The sequence below is a fragment of the Cornus florida genome, unplaced genomic scaffold (genome assembly GCF_030987335.1).
Source record: "Cornus florida cultivar Cherokee Brave unplaced genomic scaffold, ASM3098733v1 CherokeeBrave_3.0.0_Hap2_Chr06, whole genome shotgun sequence".
In the NCBI taxonomy this organism is placed as follows: Eukaryota; Viridiplantae; Streptophyta; class Magnoliopsida; order Cornales; family Cornaceae; genus Cornus; species Cornus florida.
In genome coordinates, this window is record NW_026775576.1 from 88725747 (window position 1) to 88737107 (window position 11361).

Below are 11361 nucleotides of genomic sequence, written 5' to 3' on the forward strand. Positions count from 1 at the left end.
TATCTGTGACTTATGGCATCTAGAAGACCACAACTTGCCACCTTTTAATTTATGATATGATGCGACACAAACGGGATATGTTATGTTTCACATTGAATAGAATCATGAGATTTGATTTTCACATGGACAGCATAGAAGCTTCTAAGACTAACATATTAAAAATACTTACATTAATTAATGTCTATATAACTTGCTGAAATCGAATAAGCCAATTAGGCCACAATCAAATATCCCCAAAAGTCAATATTCAAAATCCCCTACGCGTTTGAAAAAGCCATCCCTCCTTTTAACTCATTTTTTTATTCCTCTTTTTCCTTGTATTCATCAAGAGACTTCAGGGTATGAAAACCCTTAATTTGTTTTGATACACAATAAATTAAAAAATATTTATTATAAACTTTCCCCCTATATATATTTACATTTTGACAAACCCTCCTCTCCACCAGCACCTGTGAACAAACAGAAATTAAACACAACACAGAAAGTCTCTCCTCTCTGTTTAGCAGAAAAGAATTATGGCAGAGAAAGAGCAGCAACCCGTGTATCCCTTAGCTCCGGCCAACGGCTATGCTCGGAGCGATGAGGAGGCCGCGCAATCCAAAGAGCTCCGTCGCAAGAAGCGCATGAAGTGGTTGGCATACGGTGTTGCTTTTGTGGTGTTTCAAACAGGTATTATATTGCTCTTTGCACTCACCGTCATGAAAATCAAAACTCCCAAGTTCCGTGTTCGCTCTGCCACATTCGGAACGTTTACAACCAACAACGCATCGTTTGACATTCAAATGACTGCTGAACTTGGCGTCAAGAACACCAATTTCGGTCACTACAAGTTTGAAGCTAGTAGTATTGCCTTCTTATACAGGGATGTACAAGTTGGTACTGCTACGTTTCCCAACGCTAGAGCTAGAGCAAGATCAACCAAGAAGTTCACTGTTTTTGTTGACTTGTCATCAACCAATTTAGCAACCAATTCGATGTTGGGGAGCGATCTGAGTTCCCAGGTTTTGCAGTTGACCAGCACGTCGAAATTGAACGGGAAGGTGCATCTGATGAAGGTGATCAAGAAGAAGAAGTCGACCGAGATGAGTTGTACCATGCAAATTAATCTCTCCGCCAGGCAGCTTCAGAATGTGAAGTGCAAGTGATATGTGTGTGTGTGTGTGTTTTTTACTTGGTTTTTGTTTGGAATTTAATTTCTGAGGAAGGATGTCTTATTGTATGTTTTTGAGGGGGGACAGTGTGTTGATAGTGTACTATAGTCCCTCCTGCATGTTTTGCATATATTCTTTTACTTGAATAAGTGTTTCTAGCTATTTGATTTGCTACTACTAGTTGAATGCAATTTTATCAGTTTTTGGATTCAATATTACATGATCACTACTTCTAGCTATCTAATCCAATAGCTCAATCCACAAGTACAAATCAAATTGCAAATTAAACATCAAAACTGATACTGAAGTTACATTTAGAAGTGCTGAATCGACATAAAAAGAATTTTGAAAAAAATAATTTAAAATTGTGACTAAATTTTTTTAGACAATGCTTACCTACTTACCGGTGAATAGTTTTACCTTACTCACCTCTTATGTATTTAAATAACAAAATAACACTTTATTTTTACTAACAAAATCAGTAAAATAATAAAAAAAAGTCATGTACATTTATTCAATGGTCGATCGGAGAAAGTCAGAGGAAGGTATTGATTATTTGATTATTTTGTTATTAAAATTGATGTGTTATTTTATTATTGAAACATATGAGAAATGAATATAACGAAGTTATTTACAGATGAGTAGTTAAACATTATTCTAATTTTTTCTATTTATTGGATTTTAGCCCAATTGATGAACAATGGTGGGAAAGTATTTCAGGTGTGTAAATATTCCAATGTGACCAAGTCAAAACACACCAATTGAATAAAGGGACTGCAGGGAGAGATTGGACATTTGACCCCTAAATATCTGACCAGTCATATTCATTAGGTAGCTCACAAGTCACCTCTTTCTCCAAGGCAGTGCTTATCCACTGATGTCTTAAATGGACATTTCACCATATTGCACTCTATTTTGAGTCATCAAATTGTTTGAGTTTTTCAACCCAGAAAAAGAAATTAAAACTTGACTGATTTCATTTTTATTGGCTTAAGTTTAAAAATTATACATGTTTTGTTCAATGAGTCAAAAAAATGTACGGGCCTCCCGTGTAATGATAGCTTTATTAGTTGATTGGGACATCACACTCCACTAATGTGGATGTTATCAAATTAAATGATATCATGAGGAGCGCAAATTAATTATTATTACCAATTTAAAAATATAATTATATATACAACTCTTTTGTCACATAGGTTAGCCAATTTAATTATTCTTAGGGAAATTAATTATTATCATCAATTTAAATACTCCGTATATAATTATATATATACAACTCTTTTGTCACATAAGTGAACCAATTTAATTATTTTTAGGGCTTAAATAAGCATTGCTTTACAAAGATTATTCATTAAATTTTTTATTTATTTAATTTTTAAAAATAAAAAATATTATTAAATATTAAATTAATAAATTTGGTGAGTCGAAATTTCATACTTTAAAACTAACAAAACGTATAGGACGGTTTGTTTATTTATATCGATTTTTAAACATTTTATTCTTATATATACATCAACAATTGCACTATAAGTCAACAAAATAAGTTGTGAGAGAGATGGATTCCAAAAGTCAACATGTTCAGACAATATGCTAACGTATGATGTTTTGACACTCTTGATGAACTGACCAACACCCATCATCAATGTAATATAGTCTTCGTACATCTGTTTTTTTTTTTTTTGACACCGTACATTTGTTTGTTGATATGATGAAATAAAAACAATACTAGAAGGCTTGAGATTCATGTGGCAATAAAATATTGGAAGGCCCTATACATAACTAATCCTTGAATTCTTATGTTAGACTTCAACAGACATGAAAGAAAAATATTTTAATGTTTTTAAAATATAGATGATATGTTATTATCAATTAATTAAATATTACTAAGTAATAATAAAATTTATACCTTTTTACTTATAACAAGATATAAATTGACTGATAATTAACATAAGTGTGTGCACCGAAGTCTTTTTCACCTAAAAGAACTAATTCATACTTTTTATTTATTTAATTTGTGTTATTCATTTAAAGAAGTCCTTTATGCTCAAAAAATAAAATTTATTTAAAAAATTCAAACATAATTTAAGATGGTTATTTAAAAATTCAAACATAATTTAGAATTTTTTTTACACCTTTCCTATAACATCCGATGCAATAAAACATGGCGTGCAAGGATAATTTTGGAAAATACTGAAAATATATAGTATAAAGCCACATAAGACCGAGTCAAGCACTCCCTTTCCACATGGACCATAACATTATTGAAATGGAAAATTCACTGTCTTTGAAAATTTGAAAATTTTAAATCATCTATAACATATAATATTATAGATGACCCCATCTTAGGATAATTTTAAAAATGTCCCACTATCATTGGGACCACCATTGCATTAAAGTCCATAAACCCAACTCACACCTAGTAGATTCATAGAAATTATAAAAATCTTTGTTTAATAAAAATAGTTCAACAAAGGCGTTCTCTTGATTTCAAACGTATCCCATACGGTACCTCTACCTTTATACACACACACACACACACACCTCCCAAAAACCCTCCGTCTCCACTAACATTTCCTTCGATCTCTGTCTCTCTAGCAGTTTCTCTCTCTACAATTACATAATGATGGCAGATAAGGAGCAGCAACTACAACCACCAAATGAGTATGAAAGAATTGATGAAGAGGCACAGGCCATGGAGCGTCGCAAGAAAAGAATGAAGTGTTTGTCATATGTTGTGGCATTTGCAGTGTTCCAAACTGCCATTATATTGATCTTTGCACTCACTATCATGAAAATCAAAACTCCCAAATTTCGCGTTCGCTCTACAACATTCGAAACTTTTGCTGTGAACGCATCAAACCCTTCATTTAATTTGAAAATGATTGCAGAACTCGGAGTCAAGAACACCAATTTCGGTCACTACAAGTATGACAACGCTACCGTCACCTTCTACTACAGAGGTTTACCGGTGGGCAGTGCTTTTGTTCCCAAGGCAAGAGCTAAAGCAAGAGCAACCAAGGAGTTCAATGTCACCGTGGAACTCTCGTCGGCCAGTGTTAACAGCAATTCGGCCTTGGTGAGTGACATTAATTCCCGAATTTTGCCGTTGACCAGCACGGCTAAATTGACCGGGAAAGTGGAGCTGATGAAGGTGATGAAGAAGAAGAAATCGACGAATATGAATTGCACCATGGAAATTCATATAGCGACCAGCGATATCCGAAATTTGAATTGCAAGTGACATTAATTTATGTGTATGTGTTTATTTTGGACTTCAATTTTTTTTTTTTTTACTCATTTAGTCTGCCTATTCTTTGTATTATTTAGATTTGTATTCATAGTTACGAATTAAATTTTCTCTAATTCAATCCTATAAAATTATTTTCTCGCTGAATTCTACAAATTAGCTTTTCTGAATCATTACAAGAGTTCTTAAAACCAATCCAGTTTCATAATTTACAAACACAAATTACAAATGGTTTTTTTTTTTTTTTTTTCAATGACTCCTTTCTTCATAGCACTGAAGGTTGCCTAACTTGTATGGTATTTGACTAGTTGGTACTAAAAAAATTTATGCCATCATTTTGGAAAATAGTCGTTGGCAAGTCAAATCAGTGGAAATATTCAATGTGAAGGGTCAAAAATGAACTTTGGACCAGATGAGAGAGAGACACGTAGATCTATAGGACATAAAATATTCATTGTGAGGGTATTTTAATTTTTCAGATTTTTTTTTTTTCTTTTTTGGGAGTGAATTTTTTTTCTCATTTTTTCTCGAAGGGTTGTGCTATTGCTGATTAGTTCGAAATATCAAATTAATTACTTGAATTAATGATGTATTGTTGCTAATTAGTCTTTCTTCTCTTTAGTGTTTTTCTTTCTCTTAAGTTGGATTGCTAGCTATAATTTTGTAACAATGCTCAGTGTTACGAGTTTTTTTTCTTTTTATAGGTACATCACAAATGAATTAAGTCGAGCAAGATACATAGGAATAATTAATATTTATATTAATACAAGAATATTGAATAGTTCTCCAGCAAATGCAAAACAGACAATGAGACACTAGAAACAGAGCACTACCAAGTGTGTGTACCATTGATGCAGAGAGGAGATAAAGTTAGAATATAGGATAAATTACAACTTTAAGAGGTTAGGTCATTTTTTAATTAGTTAAAAATTTTAATTTTAAATTTTATTTATATTTAAATTAATAATTTAACATTTTACTCATATTTTAAATGTCAATTGTTTAACAAGTCAAGAGTAATTTTGAAGTGTTAAATAACTATACTATCATTTGACATCATGTGGACTCTTTTTTTAACTAAACTATCTCTGTTTTTCCACATGGATTGGCCTTCTTTCTCCTCTCCTCTTCTTCCTCATCATCCCCAATCCTGCTCATCCATCACCCAAATCTCACCTCACCAATGCTGCAACCCTAACTCTCTTCTCTTTCCCTGGTACTGTTTTATTGTCGGCGATGAGTAGTTCCGGCCAAATTGCAGACGGTATTGATGTCGAGAATCATCCTTGGCCTTCTTGGGTTGAAAAATTAGGGATTTTGATGGAGAGATGTGGAGGAGAAAATTAGGGCAAGTTGAAGACGAAGATGAAGACGACAGTCAGTTGAAGACGAAGATGGAACAACAAGGCAAGATGAAGAAACCAGTCCACAACAGCCACCAACAACAGCACCACCGTGCTCCATCATCTCCGGTCACTTCACCGTCGCCAATTCGTTGTCCTCGCCGAACCATAGACCGCCGTCAGTCCCTACCATCCCGTGCTCGCCGTCGACCGAGCATAATCCTTCTTGCTCTTCGTGGGTGGTTTCTTCAGAGCTCCATGTTGCTTCATCCGTGGTCACCACCGAGTTCAAGCATTGACAGACAAGTAACCCGTTTCACCACCTAACAGCCCACTCATCGTCATTCACCCTCAAAGTAGAAGACCTCATAGTTCATGCAATGTATTATTTTCCTCATTGTATTCTGGACTCCTTAAGAGGGTTAATTTTTCACGGACCTGAAAATAATTTCCCTTTCGAGGTAATTAGTATTATTGCTAAACATCAGTACTTCCCACTGGTGTGAGATGCACCTAACCCACTCATAAGACACCCAAAATATTGGAATCAGACATTTGAGGGAGACTTTGAACTGTCAAATCCAGAATTTGATTTCCTTCCCTTTGAAACAGATATGGCTCAATTTTATTTATTCAATAACTAGCTGTATATCACACAAATTTATTAATAGCAAGGTTAGAGGATCGCCATACTGCTGTTAACTAAACATTTTTTTTTTGGAAAATGAAGCAAATTGTATAAATTTAAAATAATTACGTAGGAGGGCCATTAGGCCAATACAAAAAATCCAAGAGAGAAACAAACCAGCCCAAAAAAACGAGCAACTAGCCTAACAAGGAAAGCCCAGCCAAGAACCCAACTAATAATCGCAATTAACGGTTGATTAGCCGTTAAGTGAGGTTGTTAGAAACAATCCGGTGAACCCTAGCTGAGGACGATGAGTGATCTTCATCATCCAAGAGAACTATCCGGCGGCCTTGGAGGAGGACGGCAGTGAGCAGGCGACATATTCCAATCCCTGAGAATTTGCCTCGAGGATTGATTGTCTTTCAAAAACCCCAATTTGAGCAAAGCTATGACTGTGAAGGTAATCTTCAAGAACCACTCTCTGTGATGATTTTTTCCTTTTGAATATCCTTTTATTTCTTTCTTCCCAAGTATGGTAGATCATGGAGGAGAGACACACTTTCCTTAGCAGATTCTTAGGAGAATCCCTTTTCCAAAGGGTGCTTATGGAAAGGATCAAGTCCTCCCAATTTCTGATTATAGTACTGAATCTGCATTTGAATTTGATGAAACGTCATATTGGGGAGATGAAGCTGCAGTTGAAGAATAAATGCTGGTGTGATTCTTGGTGGCTTTCGCAGAGAGCACATATATTTTCCTGGCGAGACATTGACTTGCAGTCAAGAGTAGGGAATCTGGATTGAACTGCAAGCCATAAGTTGAATTTCATCCTAGGTATTGATGGAGATCTCCATACCAAATTGTACAAATAGAATTCAGGAGAATGCTCTGCTAGATGACTTGTAATGTGTTTGAGGCTATAGGTGCCATTTGGTGAAGCAATCCAGACTTTTTTATCATTCCTTAAGGGACATGGAGGGGGAAGTGATAGTAACTCTGGAATGGCATTTGTGAGGCTAATGGGAAATATGGCGACCTTGTGGGCGGGTGTGTGTGAGAGTGTGCAGGGGGCACTAGTAGGTTACCACACTGGGCGAGTTATAGGTGCACAATCCCACATCGTCTGGGTGTGGATGGGGTAAGTGCTATATGTAGATTCAACACCCTTCTATGACACAACGCATTTTAAAGCCGTGATGGCCGTGAACCCATCAAAACTCTGTAGTTAAGCGTGCTTAACTTGGAGTAGTACCAAGATGGGTGACCCCCTGGGAAGTCTCTGGTTTGGGTGAGCCAAAATGGGACAATATTGTGTCTGGCCAGGGTGAGGGTTGTTACAAATGGTATCAGAGCCTGACCCAGCCGGAAGTGTGGCCAACGAGGACGTTGGGCCCCAAAGGGGGGGTGATTGTGGCGACCTTATGGGCGGGTGTGTGTGAGCTTGTGCAGGGGGCACTAGTAGGCTACTACACTGGGCGAACTACAGGTGCACAATCCCACATCGTCTGGGTGTGGATGGGGCAAGTGCTATATGTAGATTCAACACCCTTCTATGACACAACGCGTTTTAAAGCCGTGATGGCCGTGAACCTATCAGAACTCTGTAGTTAAGCGTGCTTAACTTGGAGTAGTACCAGGATGGGTGACCCCCTGGGAAGTCTCTGGTTTGGGTGAGCCAAAAGCGGACAATATTGTGTCTGGCCAGGGTGAGGGTCGTTACAAATGGTATCAGAGCCTGACCCAGCCGGAAGTGTGGCCAACGAGGACGTTGGGCCCCAAAGGGGGGGTAATTGTGGCGACCTTGTGGGCGGGTGTGTGTGAGCGTGTGCAGGGGGCACTAGTAGGCTACCACACTGGGCGAGCTACAGATGCACAATCCCACATCGTCTGGATGTGGATGGGGCAAGTGCTATATGTAGATTCAACACCCTTCTATGACACAACGCGTTTTAAAGCCGTGATGGCCGTGAACCTATCAGAACTCTGTAGTTAAGCGTGCTTAACTTAGAGTAGTACCAGGATGGGTGACCCCCTGGGAAGTCTCTGGTCTGGGTGAGCCAAAAGCGGACAATATTGTGTCTGGCCAGGGTGAGGGTCGTTATTGCAGGATGTCTGAGCTGTAGAATCTTCCTCCAGCTCCAAGAGCAAGGTTCCGTTAAATAAACCTTTGCACCATTAAAAAAAAAAAGAAAAAAGAAAAAAAGAAAAAGAAAAAGTGTTCAAAATCTCTATGGAGAGAGAATAGGGTAAAATGATCAATTCGTATGTGTACCCTAAAATATATAGATAACATTGCATTCAAACTCACATTATGTTGCCCTCATATTTTTTCTATATTTTCAATAAAAACAGGAGGGGGGGAGGGGGGCGGTAATAAATAGACACTTTTGAAGGTCCTTGCTTGCTTTATCCTGAATCTAGAAACTGATAGAAATCATAGAACAAGAACATTTAAGAATGATTTTGATTATTTTGGATGGTAGTACAATTCATTCTTTTTACAGGCTGTTACTGCATTGAGATTGGACAGTCATGTTCTTCTTTTTCTTTCTTCCGTTGAAGAAAATATTAAATTTTGTGCACAGTAACAGGTCCTATTAAAAGATTAATACATGGTGAATTGTTTTCCTCTATTCATAACAAAAAATGTTTAATTTTTTGAACAGTAGCACGTGCAATTAAAAGATTAATAAACATGGTGGATTGGTAGCTGGAGGTAAATCGACAATATTCCGTTAGCCTTTTTTATTTCCATAAAATTGGGAGATGATTCATTAAATATGTTGTATATTAAGAAGTGTCTTTTTGATGCACATGACAACAACAGATTCTAAGGGATCCTCTTCCTCAAATTCTATATTTTATCACACAATGTTATGTTACCCAACAAAATCAAACAATTCAAAAATCAGAACCGTTACTCGTTAGACGCGTTTCTAGAAAGTCCACTTACATTGAATATTGATGCTTGTTAAAGTAAAGCTTCGAGGAAGGTGTCCCATTGTTTTAATACGTTAGTTACAAGCATAAACCGGTGTTATATATATATATAGATAGTAACAAACCCTCCATAACCCATCGACATTTCTTCCAAACCTATCTCATTCAATCTCACCATACATATATAATCAGATACTAGATCAATGGCAGAGAAGGATCAGAGACAGACCTATCCTTTGGCGCCAACCAATGGATATGTTCGGAGTGATGAAGAGGCTGCAGGCTCCGAGCTTTCCAAAGAGCTTCGTCGGAAGAAACGCATGAAATGCTTGGCATATGCTGTTGCTTTTGCTGTGTTCCAAACCGGTGTTATATTGCTCTTTTCTCTAACCGTGATGAAGATCAAAAATCCTAAATTTCGTGTCCGGTCTGCCACATTTGAGACCTTTGAGGTTGTGACTTCAAACCCTTCATTCAATTTGAGAATGAATGCAGAGCTCGGGGTGAAAAACACCAATTTTGGTCACTACAAGTTCGACGATAGCACAATTACCTTCTCGTACAAGGGTGTACAAGTCGGCAGTGCCATTGTTCAAAAGGCAAGAGCCAGAGCACGATCGACAAAGAAGTTCAATGTTGTTGTGGACTTGTCATCAACAGGTTTACCGAGCAATTTGGAGCTAGGAAATGACTTAAATTCCGGGTTTATAGTGCTGAGCAGCGAATCCAGATTGAAGGGAAAGGTGGAGCTGATGAAGGTGATGAAGAAGAAGAAATCCACTGATATGAGTTGCACCATGGAAGTTTATATATCCAGCCAAGATGTCCGAAATGTGAAATGCAAGTGACATTAAATTTATATGTTTGCGTTTTGCATGTGTTAATTTTGGACTTCATTTTTTGTATTTTGTTTGAGGACAGTATGTGTTGAAATATATTATTCTTTGTAATATTTGGATTTATATTGACAGTAAGATTATATTTCCTCATGCTAGTTGAATTCTCACAAATCAGCTCTAAATTAAAACCAATCAAATTTCTAATTTACTACCACAAATTGCAAGTGTGTTTTTTGAATGACTAAATTCCGAGAACTGAAAGTTGCCGAACTTGTAAGCATTTGATTAATTGGTATCCAAATTTCCAGCAATCATTTTGGATAAGCAGATGTTTAAAGTCAATCAGGTGGTAAATATTCAATGTGATGAGTCAAAAAAATAAACTTTGGACCAGATGAGGAGGGACACATAGAAGGGCTGGACATAAAATATGTAAGTTGTGCTCATCATTTGACCAACTTTTTTGGTTATTTTAAATTTTCAGAAGGTTTGTATTTTTTTTTTTTTTTTTTTTAACCTTTAGCTAAAAGATTCTAATTTATTTTTCTTTCTTGAATAATAAATTTGAACTTATACATGTATTTTTGTTACAATTAGCACCATACTTTTAATTAAAGAAAATTATCAAAAAAATAAAATAAAATTTAAAGGTATGTGTTCAAAGCTTATATGTTTACTCATATTATAATTTTATGTACCATTATTATGTTATTTATATTATATTTTTTTATTTTTTACCATGCGTTTATGGATAAGTATATGACATGGATATTTGATCAAATAATTAAATCGGCAAAGACAAATTTCAATTACAAAAAGTAGTTGAATGACATAAAATAATGTTTGGTTAAAAAAATAATAATAATAATAATAAATAAAAATTTGAGAGGAAATGATATTGGATTTAACTCTATAGTGCACGTATATTAAAGAATAAAATTCGTAATTATGAGTATGGTGATACATGCAAAGAAAATCCACATTCAAATATTATAGTTAAATTCACACAATTGATCAAATTTCAATAAATTAACCCACTAATGACTTGACTTGGTGGGGGTCCTGGGGAAATTAGTAAGAGTAACCCCATTGGCTAGTTGAGGGGAAGGGGAGTTTGAAAAAATATATATATATATATATATATAGTGGAGTTTACTCCAAGCACACGAGTCAAGAGCTCTACCAAGTGTATGTAGGTGGGAAAGATATAAAA

The 11361-nt window shown here is 36.0% G+C and overlaps 3 protein-coding genes across 3 annotated transcripts; all 3 read left to right on the forward strand.

The window, feature by feature from the left end:
* The first annotated feature begins 334 nt into the window (after window positions 1–334).
* Window positions 335–1364, forward strand: LOC132312689 (late embryogenesis abundant protein At1g64065-like). The gene has a single exon (XM_059811152.1). The coding sequence runs from the start codon at window positions 516–518 to the stop codon at window positions 1143–1145; it is 630 nt and encodes a 209-aa protein (XP_059667135.1). The 5' UTR covers window positions 335–515; the 3' UTR covers window positions 1146–1364.
* Window positions 1365–3605: 2241 nt separating this feature from the next.
* Window positions 3606–4545, forward strand: LOC132312690 (late embryogenesis abundant protein At1g64065-like). Its single transcript, XM_059811153.1, has one exon. It carries the CDS (start codon window positions 3772–3774, stop codon window positions 4390–4392), a length of 621 nt encoding a protein of 206 aa, XP_059667136.1. The 5' UTR covers window positions 3606–3771; the 3' UTR covers window positions 4393–4545.
* Window positions 4546–9504: 4959 nt separating this feature from the next.
* Window positions 9505–10224, forward strand: LOC132315008 (late embryogenesis abundant protein At1g64065-like). Its single transcript, XM_059813763.1, has one exon. The coding sequence runs from the start codon at window positions 9513–9515 to the stop codon at window positions 10155–10157; it is 645 nt and encodes a 214-aa protein (XP_059669746.1). The 5' UTR covers window positions 9505–9512; the 3' UTR covers window positions 10158–10224.
* The last annotated feature ends 1137 nt before the right edge of the window (window positions 10225–11361 follow it).

Coding starts and splice junctions, on each gene's coding strand:
- LOC132312689 (XM_059811152.1), top strand. CDS start 516: ATGGCAGAGAAAGAGCAGCAACCCGTGTATCCCTTAGCTCCGGCCAAC.
- LOC132312690 (XM_059811153.1), top strand. CDS start 3,772: ATGATGGCAGATAAGGAGCAGCAACTACAACCACCAAATGAGTATGAA.
- LOC132315008 (XM_059813763.1), top strand. CDS start 9,513: ATGGCAGAGAAGGATCAGAGACAGACCTATCCTTTGGCGCCAACCAAT.